The sequence below is a fragment of the Rhagoletis zephyria genome, unplaced genomic scaffold (assembly GCF_001687245.7).
Source record: "Rhagoletis zephyria isolate East Lansing unplaced genomic scaffold, Rhagoletis_zephyria_1.1 Rzeph_scaffold_02219, whole genome shotgun sequence".
Lineage (NCBI taxonomy): Eukaryota > Metazoa > Arthropoda > Insecta > Diptera > Tephritidae > Rhagoletis > Rhagoletis zephyria.
The window spans coordinates 65,424-85,866 of record NW_016159303.1 but is presented as its reverse complement, the minus strand read 5'-3'; the positions used below and the strand labels follow the sequence as shown (position 1 = coordinate 85,866).

At 33.9% G+C, this 20,443-nt stretch overlaps 1 protein-coding gene across 4 annotated transcripts; it reads right to left on the bottom strand.

The window, feature by feature from the left end:
* Positions 1–734: 734 nt before the first annotated feature.
* Positions 735–19,629, bottom strand: LOC108366305 (uncharacterized). Of its 4 annotated transcripts, none has more exons than XM_017620649.1 (2): positions 19,474–19,629; positions 735–1,985 (listed from the first exon to the last, which is right to left on the bottom strand). In XM_017620649.1, the coding sequence occupies exon 2, from the start codon at positions 1,857–1,859 to the stop codon at positions 1,473–1,475; it is 387 nt and encodes a 128-aa protein (XP_017476138.1). In that variant the 5' UTR covers positions 1,860–1,985; positions 19,474–19,629; the 3' UTR covers positions 735–1,472. The 4 variants fall into 4 exon arrangements, with proteins under 4 accessions (XP_017476138.1, XP_017476141.1, XP_017476139.1 ...); XM_017620652.1 differs by lacking the exon at positions 19,474–19,629 and adding an exon at positions 18,597–18,757; XM_017620650.1 differs by lacking the exon at positions 19,474–19,629 and adding an exon at positions 18,646–18,757.
* Positions 19,630–20,443: the final 814 nt, after the last annotated feature.

Here is a 20,443-nt window from a genome sequence, read left to right as displayed (position 1 = left end):
AAAAATGACTAAATAATTACTACTGTACTGTGGTACAATTTTAGGAGTTTTGTTTTGGGCATCAATCAAATTATATCGAAACGGTAGTATCCAGACGTGATAGTCAAATTCTAAGAAACAAAAAACCGGTGAGTTAGATTTGATATTACTAAAGCCCCTTTACAACACTTTTAAATAACATTTTAATTTCCATTTTTAATTAAATTCTTCAATTAAGGGTCTAAAAGACCCATAACAAGTGGAGCTAAGCGTTACTTTTCCAATTTCTTATATTTTTTAATTTGCACCCTCTTAAATTTATAAAGGCACTACCCAAAGGTAAATTTCCTGCTTGAAATTTTTGTGGAACATTATGAGCGTTCTCTAATATAATAAGCCCCCAACTAGGTACACAATTTTAATGAATGATATTCATAAGATTAAGAAGCAAAAATACACCTTGTAATTGGAGTTGAAGGGGTTAAAATGGCATATACAAAAAAAAAAAAACAAAAATTGTTTCGAAGTCAAATTAATAGCGGAAGCCATTTTTATATTTTGACAAAATTCCGTGCCACCGCTGACTTTTAAATTTGAAAAGCAAGTCTCTCCTATCACTTTTATCAAATAACAGCCATTAAGCAATAAAACATTAATTTTGGGATACGAAAATCAAACTTATATTTGTTCTTGTAAACTTTTGAAAAATTTTAATAATTATGAAGCATTAAATACTCTTTATATGTATTTTTTCATTTTTTTTCTTAAGTTTATCCAAAAAATCCAATAAGTATCCAATATTTATAGAAATTGGTATGTTCACGTATATATAACATACAGAATATACATACAAATTTAAAATTAAGTATAAGTGTAAGTACAAAAGGACCGAGAGTGTAAGCGCACGCAGTCAGCAATATAAATACACACATACATATGTACATAGATCTACATTTGCCAAAGAAAACGCGTCATAATACTGCATACTTTAAAAAGTAGACGAATTAAAAGTAAAAAAAAAAACCGTCGATGTCAGAAAAATTCACTTGTTTCATTTAAAAATTTCAACTCGTATAAAAATGCAAAAAATCACCAACCGACGCACGCAAACGCTCTCTGTGCTTTTATTTTAAGGATAGTTGGCTTTTTTTGTGTTTTGTTGTGTCGTTAAGTTAATGATAATATTCTTGTCACACAAAGGCAATACATATATAGATTGTAGGAAGGAAGTATAGATACTTGAAATTTGTGAATTTCATTATATTTTCCGTTGCCATAAGCAATTTTATAGTTGTTGTTGTTGTTGTTGTTATCAAGTCAAGCAAATAGTAGAAGTAAATGCGATTATTTGTTGGTTGTTGTTAATGCGATACATTCGACGAGTACAAATAACTTACATATTTAATATATTGTGTATTTTATGTTCTTTGTTTGTTTAGCGCTGTTATCGCATTACTTTGCTTTACTTTCCCACTGGTGGCGACGACGGCACTTTACCAAAAGCCACCCGAGGAGAAACCACCTGGGGGCACACGCGTACGCGGTGGCTCATTGACACCAGCCTGGCTATTAGCTTGACCACCGGTGGGTGTGTTGGCGGCGGCAGCCGTATTGCCCTTCTGACTTTCAGGCTCAGGCTGAGCTTGCTTAGAGTGTACAATCTCTTCACGTAGTTTCTCGACCTTTTTATTGGGATCCGTCGAGTTCATGCAAGCGTTCATGTTGGAAGAGTTTTGTTGATTGTATTTGGGACGTGGTGCATTAACGGCGATTTCGGGCTCCGAAAAGATGTTGGAGTGACCACCGCCTGGAGGCTTTAGAACACGGCTAGATGGACGGGTGCTGCAGGTGAGACCACAACGAGTTTCGGTGGAAGTCATTTTTTTCTTAATTTATTGGCAACCGGTGACGGAATGACTGAAGTGTACGAAAAAATATTAGCAGCTAATGCAGACAAATCCAGGAGAGCTAATTTGGCTTCAATGAACACAGTTGAAGTTTTGAAACTGCAATGAAAGTGTGAATAGGATAAGAAAAATTATTACTGTCTGCTTAAAATTGTATTGTAGCCAAAAGCATTAAATTTAATTAAATTACACACACACACACACACACACAACAAACACGCACCCAACGAAGTAATAGGCCAAGTTGAAATGAGCAACACGACTGGCAGGCTAAAACAAACTAACTGAATCACAGACAACACCCCAAAGCATTGACTGACACAGCAAATGGCTCTCTATGGCTGGCTGGCTGGCAGACGAACTGACTGGCGCGCACTGTTGGCTGCACTCAAGCGTACCAAAATGTTAGTTGCCACAACGGCGCGTCTAAAGGTAATAACAAAGCAGCATGTAATAACAACAACCTAGAAATCTACAGTAAAAACTTTCACAACAATTTTCAGCTTTTATTTTCAGTGTTCTCTCTTGTGTATGTGCCAAAAAAATAAAAATAAATTTGCCACTCACTGCGGAAAAAATGAATTTTTTATATGTTTATAAAATATGTACATACTACATACAGTGACGGGCAAAACTGTAACATGGTGTAACACTTTTTACTTCAGCCATCGCTATCTTTCCAAGTTCTAAAGCCTTTCATAATTTTGTTGTATATTCTTATTGGTACACCTGTACTTCCTCTCTCATAACGATTTGAAGTCAATACAATAACAATAAAAAAACCAGCATACAAAAATGTAAATTAGGGCAAATGTTACAGTTTTGCACTCACTCTCAGTTTTACCTTTTACGTTATCTCTTACTTAGTTGGAAGTGAGATGACTTTTTTCTGTATTGCAATTTATTGAAGAAGTGATCACCAGTAAATAATATAGGTTATCAGGAAACATAAATGTAAATAATTAGGGCTGTGCGATTAATTGATTACTCAAAATTTTAATTAATCATAAAGTAAATAACTCAATTATTCGATTAATTGGAAATTATGATTACTCAAAAGTTCAGTTACTCGAGTAATCAAGATTTTTGATTAACCAAAAACAAAAATATTTGAGTAATTTGCATTATGATTAATCAACATTTCGAGTAAAATGAGTAATCAACATTTCAACTCTTTACATATGTATAAAGTAGTTAAAGTTCCTTGATACTTTGAAAACAACGTTTCTGTTTTCAAAAATTAAAACGAAAAATTTTTTCATATACAGAATGTAAAAAAGAAAATAAGCATTTTCCAAAGTAAACTCTTTTAACGAGCAAAATAATTTTTTTGAGTAATCATATTTCAAGTAACTCGATTAATCATCGTTTTGAATAATCAAAATCTTGATTACTCGAGTAATTGATTAACCGAATAATTGATTAACCAACTTGCTCGAGTAATCGAATAATCGCACAGCCCTATAAATAATAGATTTACTACGGAAAGGCGGGGCCGCACGAAAAGTGGCAAAAAATGTGGAATTTGCTACTTGAAAATGTTAAGACTGATAAAAAATATAGCCTAAAGTGTTCCCAAGGACAAAGGAAGGTTGTCAAAAAATATTACGGTCCGATATTTTGTGAACTTAGAAGCAAATAGCGATGCAGCCCCTATTTCAGAAGCGCTTAAGATATTAAACTTTAATGCAAATCAGTAGACAGCGAGGCGAAGAATTGCTGAATTGAGCGCAAAGGATCACAAAAGAAGAAAAAAGCAAATTTGATCAAAATACATGTGCGAGTGTGGTAGCGTTTTGCTGCATCGCACGAAACCCGGACCGTTGCCTATTGGGATATGTTAGGCCCTTCAGAATGCAATAAAAAAAAATATTTTTAAGTTTCAATTGAAGGTTATTTGGTCTGACTAGACTAAATTAATCGCTTTCAATCAGATGGCCGGGAATGGNAGCGTTTTGCTGCATCGCACGAAAACCGAACCGTTGCCTATTGGGATATTTTAGGCCGTTCAGAATGCAATAAAAAACATATTTTTAAATTTCAATTGAAGGTTATTTGGTCTGACAGGACTAAATTAATCGCTTTCAATCAGATGGCCGGGCATGGTATTGGGTCAAAGACCCAAATTAAGCCTAATCGCATCATGTGCTGCAAAGTGTGAATCACAGTGGTCGGTCAATAATAGTTTGGGGTTGTATTTAAAAAATTTTGTTGGTCCGTTAGTACGCATTATGCGTAAGGAACAGTATCTGTTCATATTTCAACAAAATTTGCAAGATGTAGTCGAAAAATGAGAATTTCTGCTGAAAAATCACACAAAACACACTGCACATATTCGCAAAGACTGGATACAAAAGCAAAAATTTGCTAATTTGAAATGACCTCCACAATCCGCGGACATGAATCTCATCGATAATTTGCGAAATCAATTAAAAGCACAGCTTAATAAGTATCAAAGTCCGTAAAATCCAGTACAAGAGCTGTGAAAGCAAACTAAGGACATATGGGAGGATATACCTCCAGAATTTTTACAGAGATACAAATAAGGTATCCCAAATCGCATCCAGGAACTAAAACAAGCAAAAGGGTACCGAACATTGTGTTAACAATTCTTTTTTTTCGTCAAAATTGTCAAAAAGTTATTAAAAATATATGAGTGCAAAATGTAACATCTGCCTTAATTTACATTTTTGTCTGCTGGTTTTATTATTGTTGTTGGATAGACTTCAACTCATTATGAGAGAGGAAGTACAGGTGTACCAATAAGAATATACAACAAAATTATGAAATTCGTAAGAACTTGGAAAGATAGCGATGGCTGAAGTAAAAAGTGTTACACCATGTTACAGTTTTGCCCGTCACTGTATGTTCGCACATATGTATGTATGTATATGTACATATGTACGTGAGTTCATGTATGGGCTAGCATCTCAAATTATTCATTTGTCTATGGATAAGTATAGAATATATCGGCCAAGACGTGGTACACTTTATTCTTACTGGTAAAAAATCAGTCGGAATAAATGAGATACATTTACCATTACGTGATTGAAAGCACAAAAATCTCTAAAACAAGATTTTAGCAATGTTATGACCAGGGAACGGATTATCACGAATTTTCCATTTCAGTGATGATGGCTTTTACATTTTAGGTGACGATACACTGAAAATAAATTTTCGTAAAAATGCTACGAAAAACTTTCGTAGTATTGGTTTTTGTACAACGTACGAAACTTTCGTTCATAATACGAACACATTTTTCACAACGAAACAAGAATTTACGAACCATTCGTAAATATAACGAAAGGAGTTTCGTAAGGCATTCTTTCAGTTCAATTTATGAAAACTTTCGTTTATTTTACAAAACACATGCGTAAGTTACCGAACAAATCTCTGTACCAATAATTTTGTATATTATACGAAGGCATTCTTAATATTTGCGTATGGTTTTAAAACATACGAAAATCTACAATCCTTTATTCCTTTTATTTATTAAAAATACTTTCGTACATAGTACTAATGCAGAAACATGTTTTTTTTTAATTCGTACGAAATAAGAATATTTTCGGGTAATATACTAAATTGCCAGCAGTTTAAAATTTCATCATATTTTTATGCACCGGTGCCGTTTTACGTACGTTTTATAAAGGAATTTGCTGGATGAAAAATACAATAAAAAATTAAATATTATTTTGTGATTTGATTTTTATAATCATTCGTGCAGCTATCGAGGGATCGTAAACATTGCTACCTGGCACAGGTGAGTGAGTGAATTTTAAGTTTTGTTTTTTTTTTGCTTTTGTTTTGTTGCTTTTCATTGTTGCATTTAGAGCGTTGGCACATGATCTCCATGCAATGGCTTACCAGAAAAAAACCAAACATTGGTACGCGTGCGCTGCAACACGTATGAACGAATGCTGAGAATAAATAATCCAAATAAATATTTGATGTTTTACCGCAATACAAATTGCCTGATGGTTTTCGTTTGGTAAGACTAAAGCTCATTCTTATTTATTTTCTTTCATTAAAATAAATCCTTGTTTTAAATTGAGCCTGATTTCGTCTTCTTCTTCGGAACCAAAAATGAGGTTCTTGATAACCTCATTGCTTTTTGCAATTTATTTTTGGATAATAGTGTTTGCTTGTTTGATGTTGGTCGGAAACTGGACTCGAATCCACGACACCACAGCGGCATCCAATCGCAATACAAATTAAATATAATGAATATTTATTTATTTAATTTTAAACTGTATGAAATGTACTCCAGTTTAAAAGAGAATCAACAGTGTTTTTATTTGGTAACAGAAATTCACCATAAAACAATGGGCGGATGAATAGCGCATTTATCTTAGATGTCCTATACAAGTTTTTGGATATTTTAAACAAGTTTGAAAATATTTCATTTTCTATTTACAGATACTCATACTAACAGACTATAAAATCCATGCCTCAAATGATAACACAACACTTTCATTATATCTTGATCATTAATGTTAAGCGTATTTGCAAAACTTTTTGTTAAACAAAAACGCTTAAAATTTACGATAAAAACAGTGTGGCGAATAAAAGCAATAACCGCAGGTTTTACGAAAATAATTTCCTTATTTAAATATACGAATAATTTTTGTGCATTTTAGAAAAATTTCGTAAAAAAAACGAAAAAATAATACGAAATTCTTTAGTGAATAGTACGAACGCATTCGTAAAATATACTAAAGATCTGATATCCCATATTTTCGTAGATTGTACGAAAACGGTTTTGTACAATTAACGAAAACTTTCGAGGCTCAAAATGAGGAAAAATTTCGTAACATGTACGCAAGTTTTCGTTATATTTACGCAGATTTTATTTTCAGTGTATGNGTAGTGAATAGTACGAACGCATTCGTGATGAAACAACGCCACTTTATATAAATTAGTGGGCCTTGCAAACGATGAATCAACGCTTTGGGATGCAAATAAATTTACNTATGTATCAAGGCACATTGAACAGTACCTAGCATGATAAAAATATAGTAAGGTAGAACCGCTGAGAGTCACTTTTAAAATTCTTGACGTTTCCAAACAATTTAATTTTTAAATTTACTCAACAAACTCACACACACACTTTCATTTTCAATCTCAAGCAACAACAATTTCGAACAATTTCAATTTTTTATTTTCAATTTTATATGATTTTAAAATGTTGGCAAACTTCAAAAAAAAATCATGGCCGACAAATTGAGAGAACGGTTATACCTTGCTATGTTTTTATCATGGTACCTAGCATCAATATAGCAGTTGATTTGATTTTTTTTTTTTTCAAATTATTTGGTCTCGAAAATGTCAAATATTTTTAATTTCTTTCCATACAATAAGGTGGAATCGATTCAACAAATTCAACAATTACTTGTACATATTTTGTTTTTGCTTTTATGGGGCCTTTGTCAAATTTCAGCTATTTCTCCTCGAATGAAAAAGGGCGGCAGACACTCTCACGTTTTCACTCACTAGCGAAAAACAAAATTTTGAAAATCAAAAGCAAGTCGCAGCTGATGAAACAACGCCACTTTATATAAATTAGTGGGCCTTGCAAACGATGAATCAACGCTTTGGGATGCAAATAAATTTACCAAGAAAGTTTAAACAATTTTAATTTTTTCCAATTTCAATTATTTATCCATACTAATACTAATATTTACATATATATTTTGAAAGTCTTTTTTTGTGTTCGCAAAAATCGAGAGCGGCTGAACCGATTTTTTTGAAATTTCGGACACCTGCCATACACGTACCAAGGATGGTTATAGGCTAAACAAAATTTCGTTAAATAAAGGGATCGTGGCACCTCCTATACAAACCGAGTTTTTCATACTGCATATCTCTGGACGTGTTCATGGTAGAGTTCTCTGGAACTTGGTATGGAGATATGTATATGAAATAAATCGCATACTCTTGAAGAAAGTTTCGGACTATACAAACCGAATTTTTATACTGCATATGTTTGGAAGTATTCATGGTACAGTACTGGAACTTCGTATGGAGATATGTACATATGTACCAGGGATGTTGCGAATATTTACATTGGCATTCGTTATGAAAATGATTTGCATCATTCAATTGATACGAATGTTTTGCGAATGCGAATGTGTACATGGGCAGAGAGTCCACTCTAATATTGTTGAAATGGCTCTAATTCTGTCTAATCAGGGTGCGGACAGTAACCGGCTTTTAGCTTCAGGCGCTAAACGGTTAAGTAGTATATCAAGCAATATTGATGGGCTTTCAAAAGTACTACTAAAAGTCTTATAAGCAGCCTAGAAATAATTTTAGATTCTTCCAGCGAAAGCGAAGGCTCGGATGTATAATCTGGAGACATTAAAAAATTTGAAATTAAAGCTCAATTGAAGGCCTATCTTAAAGAAAAATGAGCTCATCTCGGTGAAAATCCTCGCGATTGGTGGTTCCAAGTGAGCAATTGTTCGGTGCAGCCGGCCTTATATACGAGCCTCTAAGAAATCGCCTCATGGGAGAAAAGGCAACAAAATTACTTCTTTTTTTTTAAATATAATATGCCTATCTTAACTTTGGCTTCTAGATTAAAACACTGTATAGGTTAAGCTCTCGTTCAATGTTCTAATAATATTTATGTAACAAGTACGATGACTTAAGTTGATTATTATTTTTTTAATGCTATTCCTAACATTCGCATTCGCGTTGATATTTGATATGCCTTGGTATGTACATAACTATNTTATGTAACAAGAACGATGACTTAAGTTGATTATTATTTTTTTAATGCTATTCCTAACATTCGCATTCGCATTCGCGTTGATATTTGATATGCCTTGGTATGTACATAACTATGTATAAAGTTAGTTAAAATCTTTACAAAATAAATTTTGTTCACATTTTGTTTGTTAATCGCATACGGTGTGTGACGACAGCTGTTCCAATTTATGCTGCTTCGTTGCTTACCAATTTATTTTGTTATTTTTTCCCCTTCTTTTTTATTTCCTCAGACTGACGCGCGAATATACGGTATGTATACGGTATGTATATACGGTATGTATGTTTTACCTAACTGTAGTTAGGCGTTTGTTTATGGTGCTGTCATCGTCANATACCTATTTTGTTTTACCTAACTGTAGTTAGGCGTTTGTTTATGGTGCTGTCATCGTCAAGCATTGTCCACGCAACGGCAAAAGAAAACAATCGTTTATCATTATTGGCCAAGCAGCGTTGCGACGTTATCACCACTTTGCCAATATGTATTTGGCAAATTAGTATTCAAGCATGCACACTCTTAAGTAAAGCCTAGTAAAAACTAAATCTGTCAGCAAAAGGTAGTCCTATAAGGACTAGTTTCGTGATTGCATTCCAACTAGCCTAAAAAATAAACCTCGAAAGCGTTTTCGATCTTTCAAAATACTTATTGAAAACTTTGCTCACGAGGCGGTCTTATCGTTATGTCTGTCTTTTAGCAAAAAGTGATTCAAAAACTAAATTAAATAAAGTAATACTTTTTTAAGTCCATAAAACCTAAAATAAAAGACAAAAACAGATTTAATAAATTGTAAAAATTAAATGAAATTAAAACGAAATTAAAAACAAAGTTTCTAAAAATTAAACTGCATAAAAAATGTTTATTTTTAAATCAATTAAATATAAAAATTAAAAAAAGAAACAAATCCGCTGCCCGAAAATTCGAACCCGGATATCTCGAATGGCACACCAGCTCTTTGCTCATTCGGCCATTCCGACTATAGGAACACCAGCGAGCAAAATATACATACATATGTGCATACATCTTCATTTTGAACATGCTAAAGTGCTTTCTGTCAAAAGAGCTTTACACCATGAAAGCTCTCATGGGAGCTTTTTTTTTTGTAAAACTTTCGTGCCAGAATAAACAAGCTCTTTCAAACTATATTACCTATTGTCTTTTGATTGTCTTACAAAAGACTTGCAACAATCGTATGGCGTTTTTTTGTTTCTTGAAAAAAATTTTACATCCTAATATGGCAACATTATCAGAGTGCAAAATTTTAAAGAAAGAGCACACGAACCCTTTACAGCCCTGGCGCAGGGCAGAATAAATGCAACATTATTTCGGGAAAAGAAAACGCTATTGGCCATAATTGCCCTGTTAGACGCTTATTTTGTAAAAACGTTTTTCAATGTTGTCATTTTCTGTTATTAATGGTGATTTCGTTTCTTCCAAAAACTATTGAACTTCCACATTTATTATGAAGACTGACATAAGCGGAGAATAATTTTTCATTTAAATTGCTGGTGAAACCGGTACTTATGAATTTCAGGTCATTAATTTTGTAAAAAACATAGAAATGTCTGGTAACACAGCTGAAAGTGGAACTTTCTGCATTCACAGTGCAAACAGGCAAAAAGTAGTATCAAGAAAGTTCGCTTTTTTAAAATTAAAATCGCTTTTGAAAGCCACTTCAAATTTAAGACGTAACTACTCCTGCAATCACTTTGGAATTTTTTGAGTTTAACAGACTTTACAAAACTACTTTCAATTGCCACGAATAACAGCTACTGAAGGTCTACATAACGGGAATGGCCCAGATTTTCATCTGGCCAAATTGGTACATTTAAATTACGTGTCCAGCAATTTCTCTTTTTGCATTAAATAGTTATGCCTCCATTTTCATTTGAAGCGCATCAATTCCAAAGTAGTTAATTTACCTACATAGCTCATTTCGATGTATCTACTATGCTCACACATAACTTGATCGTTGCTATCGTTATCGTTGTTACTTCCGATGCCATGTTGTTCGCTTGCAATGCTTCGACAGCTGCAAGTATGTATGTATGTATGTGAATTTAGCAAAAGCAGAGCAAACAAGCTAATTTACATACATACTTTTGCGAAATGAAAAAAATGGCATTAAAAGATGAAAACTGGAAGTTTTATGCTTATGGCAGGCAGTCAATGGCATCATTCCAGGGACGGTGAAGCACCTTGTGGCCAGCAGTGTTTGCATTTATGTATCGCACACTTTTTTTCAAGAACGTATTAACTAAAAAATGCCAAATTGGTAGAAAACGCAATTCTGCGTCCATGTTATTCATATGGGGAAGGAAGTTTTTACTATGCTTTTTGACAAAATTACATAAAAAAAATTATTCAGCTTTTGCAGCGAGTTAAATTTATGGTTCAAGAATATTTTTAGCGTATAATGCTGAAATTTAAATTTTTGGAAGTAGTGCACTTTTGGAGAATTTGTGCGACACGAACGCATATATCGCACACCTAGACCTAAAGTGCGATTAACTAAAAAAAAATCGAGCGATTTGTTTGCATACATCAATTCATAGCACCTATATCCAATTAATGGAAATATTTTTTTCTTCAAGAATATAAACATTAACCAACAAAACTAATGTTATACCTGTTTTTGTATTAATTGCGTTGAATCTGTACAATCCATAAGCAGTTAAATTTCCCTCTCTGATTTTTGAGTTAGCTCACTTTAGATCTACGTGCATACATACGACATACATAAATGTAATTACAGCAACATGTTTCCATACAAAAGTTCACAGACTACCAGCAACATGATACTAGTCGGACATCCTGCAACAATACATACTGCAGCGACAGCCAAGTTCATTGTACATAATATGTATGCATATTATGCATATATTTATGTATGTACATATGTATGGAGTGCATTCATACGTATATAACAAATATATGTATACTCCTATATGCATAAAATGATGAAGAAAAAGAATGAACTCATAGCAAGCGTATATTTCGCAACTTGCAGTTACACGGGATACATTCATATATACAAGTGCACCTGCACCTAGATCAGATTTTTCGCAACGTGTTTGATAAAGATTACCCATTCCAAATTTTCATTTTGCAGACTCCATAACGAATGTAAGCACTGGTGATGGAAATATTTTAAAATAAATAAGAGATGATCCCTTTTCGGAATAACATTTTAAAAAAATCGACGAATTTTAACAAATGAGCCGTTTATTTTGAAAGTGGTATAAGTCACTTCCCAGCTCTTGCGCTTAAATGACCGGTTACTTGTAGCCGAATACATCTGCAAATCGTTCTATCGTCGTAAACTAATGACAAAACCTTCTACCAATGGTTGAACGAATAACCGACGCGTTCAGATACCAGTAACCGATCATTTAAGTTCAAGAGCTGGGAAGTGACTTATACCACTTTCAAAATCAAGGGCTCAAATGTTTATTAAAATATGAAAATTTTTTTATCATATTTTTTCGATTGTTTTTTGAGTATGTACTTTCCCAGCTAACAAAATTGCCAGAAATCTGTTAGATATCCGTCAGATTTGTCGGAAAAAAGTCGGAAATCTTTATGATTTTGGCCGACATCGGTCAGTGAAGCGTTTGGAGAATCTCCACTGGAGAGGTTGACAGGAAGGCTAACCTACACGAAGTGGGAAATTCTGACTTAATTACCGATGATTCTGACGCATACCTAACAGATGTCTGACCAAATAATCATGGAAAACAAGAATTATCAGACGTGTACGCCCGAAATCGGACATAATTCGATCAGACATATCGTATAAGGAAATAAATAAAAGTCTCCAGACACTTCGCCCAGAAATCTGTTCGAAACCTGTAAGAGTTGTCTAAATAGTCAACTTTTTATTCCGACTTGTCTGATATCAGAAATTGTCTGGCAAATATGCTAGCTGGGTTTGTAGTCGATTAAATTGTAGTATAATAATGTGCAAGTTTGAAGGAGCTATGAATTACCGTTGATTTTTGGATTTTTTTTTTCAAGGTGTTGCTTATTTTCTCCATACAAAAAAAAAATTTGAACAATCTTTGTATGGAAGAAAATGCGTGAACAAAAGTTGCCAAAATTTTTTAGCAATTGTAATCGGATGTTTAGCCTTCCTGTGTTAGGATTGAAACACTAAATAAATAAATAGATTGCATTCTGTTTTCCATATCCTATCTAGCAACATATAAGTAAAGTTCCCAACAAACTAAAGACATATTTGAGAGTTTCGGAAATGTTTTCCGAATTATATATCCAGGGCTTATAAACAATACCCTCTGATATAAAAATCCCCCAACATAAGACTGAAGTGTCATCGGTGATATTAATGCTGACCTTGTATAACGCTTGACAAAAGAATNCATTCTGTTTTCCATATCCTATCTAGCAACATCCCTGCAAAGTTCCCAACAAACTAAAGACATATTTGAGAGTTTCGGAAATGTTTTCCGAATTATATATCCAGGGCTTATAAACAATACCCTCTGATATAAAAATCCCCCAACATAAGACTGAAGTGTCATCGGTGATATTAATGCTGACCTTGTATAACGCTTGACAAAAGAATTTACTATTAACTTGCAAAGTCAGAATTAACATCAGTTATGACAGGTAAGTCCCAGATGGGTTCTAACACCATAAAGTAGTTTTTGTGAAAATTGTAGATAAACGGTATTGAATTCATATATGTAAATTTTTTTACGAATTTTCGAAGAAAATCGTATGAAGAGGTCGACACGAACTCGTAAAGAAACTTTTCTAGGATTTCTTAAAGAAAATACTGAAAAGACTCCTCCCAGCGCAGCCTTATTATCATTACTTTCCCGACTTTCATTAGAAGTTTCGTAAAGATCGTGTGTACAGTACATTTTATTTTAGAAATCTGCAAAAAGTCGGAAAGTGAAATGATTTTTTACGAATTCCCTAAGATTTCTCTATTTTTCAGATTACTCTGAACGTATGGTTCGCAGACATGTTTACGTTTATTTGTAATTGTTTAGTACACACATTTGTGTATACATGTGTATGTATGTAAATATGCATGTATATAGTTTATGTACTAGCAGTATGGTGGTCACAGCATCAAATCGTTACACGTTGCGGTCAGTTTCAACGACTCCACCAGCAACCCAGTAGCTCATAGACCACCAAATGTCATAAACTCATTGTTAAAAATTCAGCCGTGGCTGAGAGCTGCAAATGCCATGAATACCAACTTCATTTTGATGTTTTATACTGTTTTGAAATAATATTTAAGTACTCTTCTTGAATGCTGCATACGAAAAATGTACATATGTATAGCTTTTATGTCTTCATCAACGCCATACAATTATACTTCCTCTGGCAGTTGCTATTTGTTAAGAAAACAGCCAAGAATACTTAAAACCATGCAGTGCAAAAGTATAACAAAACAACAATATGAATAGAAACGATTTATTGAAGTACTTACTTTCTAGAAAAGGTAAAAAACCAAATTAGCTCTTTTATAGCAAATAATAAGTTACGTGCATATGCACTATGTACATATTTCGTATTTCAGAAGGCCTTTTGAAGGAGTTTTTATAAAGCTGCTTATTTAATTCACATAAACCATACTTCTTTAAAATATTTAGCTAAGGTTCATATCAAATATCTGGGATAGGCATACAATTTAAATAGTAACACTGCAAAACATTTTCGAGTTTTCAATTTGGTGGTCGCAGAGGAGCTTTTAAAGCAATTAAAATGGGGTTTTCGGGATTTCAGGAATCTGCAATTTATTTTTACCAAAAACAGCCGCTATGCGGATGCTTGATTAAATAATTTCCCCAAATTACTGAACCGAAGTTCACTCTTGCTTCTACAGGTATAAGGTTAGCACGAGCAGGTTTTTACTTGATTTCACAATAAAAATTATGGTATACCTTTGGGAACTAATTGCGTAATTTCTGAATGTTGGCGCCTAAATTAAATGACAAAATTTTTTTCCTAACTAGCATCTTAATTTCGGCGAAATTAAATTGATTTAACTGACGTTATTGGTAAATCGAAATTAGTTGATTTCGATGTGAGATTAAGAATGAGCCCGAAATCAAGATAGTGTGAATGCCGTATAACATAAGTTGTATTAAAGAGAATAGGTTTGTTCGTCGAGCAAAAAATTTGTACGAATTTGTACGAATTATCACGATTTTTGCCCAAATCGCGTTCGTGCAGACCAAAAAATTATCCAACACTCAAAAATTGTGAGAGCAAAGTGACAGTTCTCTTGGAGAGAAGTTGCAAATTCTTGCTGGAAAAAATTTTGCCAGCAAGAATTTGCAAACACGAAAAACATGTGGTTGTGGCGCATGGTTGCATTTTTGTCTACAATAATTTGAATAAATTAGTTCGTTAAATTTAAAAATTTATAAACACGAGCGATTTTTTTATGAAAAAAGGAAGTAAATAATTGTTGATATAATTAATTTAGTTAATTCCAATGATTTGAACTTAATTCGGCTGAAAAAAATGGTATTCGCAATCGGAATGCAATTGCAACCAGAGTCGATTTAAGAAACCCGACAGCTAGTACGATGAAGAAATTGAAATGTATGTTAAAGAAAGTCAGAACAACAAGAAATATACATGTATATCCTGTTTTTGGCCATCCGAAAGAATTTTAAAAATTCTATAAAAATTTTTTATGTTTGAAATGCAACCGTGGACGCCAGCTGGCAGCGAAACTTGCAAATTCCTGCAAATTTGCGTTCGTGCAGAAATTTGCAAGTTTCTCAACATGAGAGAGAATTTGAGAGAATTTTTTCTTACTCTCTGATATTTTGAGTGTTGGATAATTCTTGCTGGATTTTCGACGAACAAACCTTATATCTTACTAGAGTTGAGCGCTAACAGGAATTTGCAGAAATTTGCAAGCTTCAGTGCCGCGGTTGCATTTCGAACATAATCAGCCTTATCATAAGTTTCATTTTCCCCGAACCGGTTCACTTTTGGTTTCCATGGTTTTGCTATGGGCGGATGACAAATTTTCGGATGAATTTTTTCAGGCGAAAATCAGGATAAGGCAGAATAATTTTTTTTTTATTATTTCAAGTTGAAAACAAAACAGGACATATATGTATGTATATTTCCTCTTATTTTGACTTTCTTCAAGATATGCTTGAATTTCTTTGTGGTAGTCACGCTGCAATACAGCGGCATCAGCTTGGCCATGTCGTTGGAATGGACACCGAAGCTCCAGCTCTGAAAGTATTCAAATCGGAATCCGCTAGTGGTAGCAGAGGAAGAGGGAGGGAGGCCCCCACTGCGATGGAAATATCAGGTGGAGAAGGACTTGGCTTCACTTGGCGTTTCCAATTGGCGTCAGTTGGCACAGAGCTGAAACGACTCGGCCAAAATCGCTTAGGCGGTTACAGCGCCAAAAAAGAAGAAGAAGAAGTCACTGTCGGATTTCCTATATCGGAACATCGGAACGCAGTCGACAAGTTCCGATTACGAATACAGATTTTTTTATCAGCGTACCTTTCAAATCAATGAAATTAATTAAATTAATTGAATAAACAAATATTTTCATACTTCTTGCATTAAAATCGCAGCAAGATTGTACATTTTTAAACTTAACGAACCTGTTGATTCAAATTATTGACAAAAATGCAACCGTGCGCCACAATCCTGCTTGCAATTCTTGCTGGCAAAAATTTTCCCAACTCGAATTGTACAAGTTTTTTGCACAGCGAACAGAACTATAGTTCCGAAAACAAACATGTTTTCTTCAAATCTTTCCGCAGGCAAATATGGAATGTGAAAATTTATTCAACACCAAATTATGAATAATATTTATGCTAATATCTACATAGATATTGCATAAAGTTGTGCTAAAAAATGCAAATGCCATAGTTACTGTGTTCAAAAAGCAAAACCCGTTGAAGAGTAGGTTTATAGATAAAATGGCGGTATTCTCGAAGTCTTGCAAAGCCCTTGCACAGTACATGGATTGCATCGTAAAACTGGTTTTCCTATGGGCCAGCTTTGCAAACCGTGCAATCCGTGCACGAGAATACCCCTTCGAGAATACCGCTAATTTATTTAGCATTGGTAGCGGGCAAAAAACTCTTAGTTGTACACTTACTGCAGAATTGATAAATCAGTTAAGTTTTATAGATGAAAGCATTTTATTAAGTACGTTATTAATGTACTGCGGATGTCTATAAAAAAAAACGAAACCTAAAAATATGTACCCCATAACTAAACAAAATGTATACAAATGTAATTATTTTGCTCATAGTTAAGTGCTACATATTTTTAGGCTTCGTTTTATGCATAAACATCCGCAGCCTAATTATTGAGTTTACGTCAGGCTGCATAAATACAAAATTTTGCCGTCTTTAAAATTGAGTATACCCAAATTAGTGAAAAAATTAGATTCGCCAAAACAACTATCGCGAATTTCCTTTAAGAATATGCGAAAAGGGATCTGTACATGAAACGCAAAACTGGTAAGGGCTACCGAATACCACTTTATTGACCATCGCATTTTAACGGATAACTTGTTGTAAGAACATAAAAGTCCCGAAACAGTCGTTGGGTAAACGTGTGTTCAGCTTAAGGTGTCAGCAGAGAACTTAACAATTAAGTAGAATTTAAACCTGTACGCCAACTGATTTCTTCCTAGAAGGTGGAATAATTGTTCATCTTCCCACCAAAAGCCAGTCTTCAAAATTAAAATGTAGCAAAAACGCCTCAACTGTGCAAAACGTTGACCGAAGAGGTATGAAGAAAATCCCTCTCTTCGGACGAATTCAAAATTAAACCTTTTCGGTTAAGTGAGTGGTTCAAGTTTTGTTTATCGTAATTTACGGCTCACTCATAATTTACAGGCAAATCATGCTGAAATCAAGTAATTTCGCCTTGTAAAATCTGCCAAAAAGTTAAGTAGAAATCAGATAATAAGCTAACACTGTCGAGGAAATTAACACACACAAAAAAAAAAGCCTAAAGGTATGCAACCATTTTTTTTAAATCAAGTACGCACCACACACTCGTACGTACAGATGCTAATAAATAAATAACTAAATAAATAAATAATAAAAAAACACTTGATTTATGTGAGGCAATTTAATCGAAACAAACCGTAATATGAACAGAGTTTACCAGACACTCGATATTAGGGCGCCTTCTAATTCATACAGAAACTTTGGCGATCGAAATTCACAGCCCTATTCCCACTAGATGAACACAGTCTTTATTACTTCGCCTTCAAGTACATATGCCACAAAAAAATATATCGTATGTGTTACGAAATATATATGAATGTATATCCATAGACATTTTTAAATTATAATTTATATAGGATACATCTGGGCTTTTTTGCGTTTGAAATGTATTTTTTACACGATTATGGGCGTAAAAGAATTGACACTTACAGTATTCTACTGCAGCAATAGAAATCTATAAATCGCCACACAAATTTCTGTCACTAAAAATCTTTAAATTAATAAATGGTATGCCTAAAAATATACAATGCCTACAAGGAAATTGTACCTGCATGTCAGCTTACGACAAATTTATTGCCTTCCTTGGGGTATGATGTTACATATTGTTAGGCACACCCTTTTATTCATTTGTAGATTTTAGTGACAGAAACTTTGGGTGTTGATTTCTAGATAATTCCGTGCAGAGCGGGCCTGTAAATGAATAATTGTGCCTAAACATATACATTATCTTCTTTCATTATCTCCATCAAGTTGTTATTCATTATAAATTTTCGGCAATTGCCAGTTTATTATAGGATGACCGGTCTTAATTGGAATACCATTTTACCTTATTAATTTACCAAAATATGCACAAACGCACATATTCATTCCCACAAAGCTGTGAGTCAGCCCAAAATGACGTACCTGCGCACAAAGCTGTCTAACACATAAAAAAAAAGCATTGAAAAGCATTACCCTCAATGCAGACGCTCTACTGTTGGCATTAAGTTATATTGTAGCTTACCCTTATACCAACGCCACTAGCTAACAGCGTAGTTTTGCGCTTGATAACTTATTGTTGTGTGGAGTAATTCGAATACAACTGAATGGAGCTTCCCCAAAGCGCACGCTGCGAAACTTGCCTAAACCGACTTGATCTGGTTTTAAGCTAACCAATCCAAAAACAAGTCATGAGCGCACTCCGACAACAACTGATTGACTAACTGACTGACTGTCTGACCAAGCCAAACCACACAAAATGCTTATCCCCACATAGGTTTGACAGCTGCTATCGTATGCGACAGCTGGAGAACATCATAAAAAAGGCAAGTTAGAATGGCAGCCAAGCAGTCCGACAAAAATGGAAGTGCACCAAAAACGGCATAGCCGATGAATATATATATATGTACACACATATGCTTTACGCACGCACACGCACAAGTGCATAGAAACAAAAAAGAATTCCACTGGTATTTTTGGCGACAGACCCCTCAAAGTTGGTGGAGTATCTGAATGTCCCGTTCGCTTGCTTACTACACATTCATTAGCTCGAGGCTATTTTTAATTCCCACTTTGGGAATGCTACACAAAGTGCATAGCTCAACGGGAGCCGCAATGAATGCAATTTCAGCACAGCAAGCTCCCAATATTCCCTGACCCATTTGGTAGATAATAGACCAAACCACAAGTTGAGCTGGTATGCAATGCAAACTTTCTCCGCCAATTTCGGGACAATCGATTTTTCGCAAACAATGCAGATTACAAAAAAATGCACTTTCAATCGGACCTGCGCTAAGTATTATACAAACATAATTTAATTCACTGTGCTTACATTTTTATGTCATGGATTTACCTTTTTATTCACATAAACGTATGCTTCCTTTTTATTTACTTTATTTAACCACACCTAGTACACAAATATATCCCAGACAAAAAGATGCTTTCGCGAGTCGATTTCCGTTAACAATAAAATACAACAAAGGAATGTACGAATTTCATGTACGTGAATTTCGGCACATGTCGGGGTTGTAAGATAGACGGTTTTTTGGTACTAAACGAATTTGCAACGCAACACAACACAGAAAATATATCCATGTAACAAGGAATACATATACATAATAATAATAAATGGTATTATATAGACCTGATTGTCATTTCAAAGCATAAATCTAAATTTTCTTTACAATATTCACTCAATTTAAAAAGTTAAAATATTTTTAAACAAGTGCGATTTTATAGCAAGCCTGCACTTCGGGAATAACAAAGAACATCAAATGTTATCGATAACTTTTTTCGACATTTATGGCAAGTGAAGCACGGGTCATAAAAATATTTGCTCGGCGAATTTTTTTTGTGCTCCTGCTTAAATTTAAAAACGACGCAATTTAAAAACAATGAAAAATATTTTATTTTTTTGCAAATTTAACATTTTAAAGCGACATCATACTTTCAATTGATGTCATGCAGTTTTTCTTGACGGTAAGTAACCGGTTTNCACGAATTTGCAACGCAACACAACACAGAAAATATATGCATGTAACAAGGAATACATATACATAATAATAATAAATGGTATTATATAGACCTGATTGTCATTTCAAAGCACAAATCTAAATTTTCTTTACAATATTCACTCAATTTAAAAAGTTAAAATATTTTTAAACAAGTGCGATTTTATAGCAAGCCTGCACTTCGGGAATAACAAAGAACATCAAATGTTATCGATAACGTGAAGCTCGGGTCATAAATAAAAATTTGCTCGGCGAAATTCTTTGTGCTCCTGCTTAAAATTAAAAACGACGCACTTTAAAAACAATGAAAAA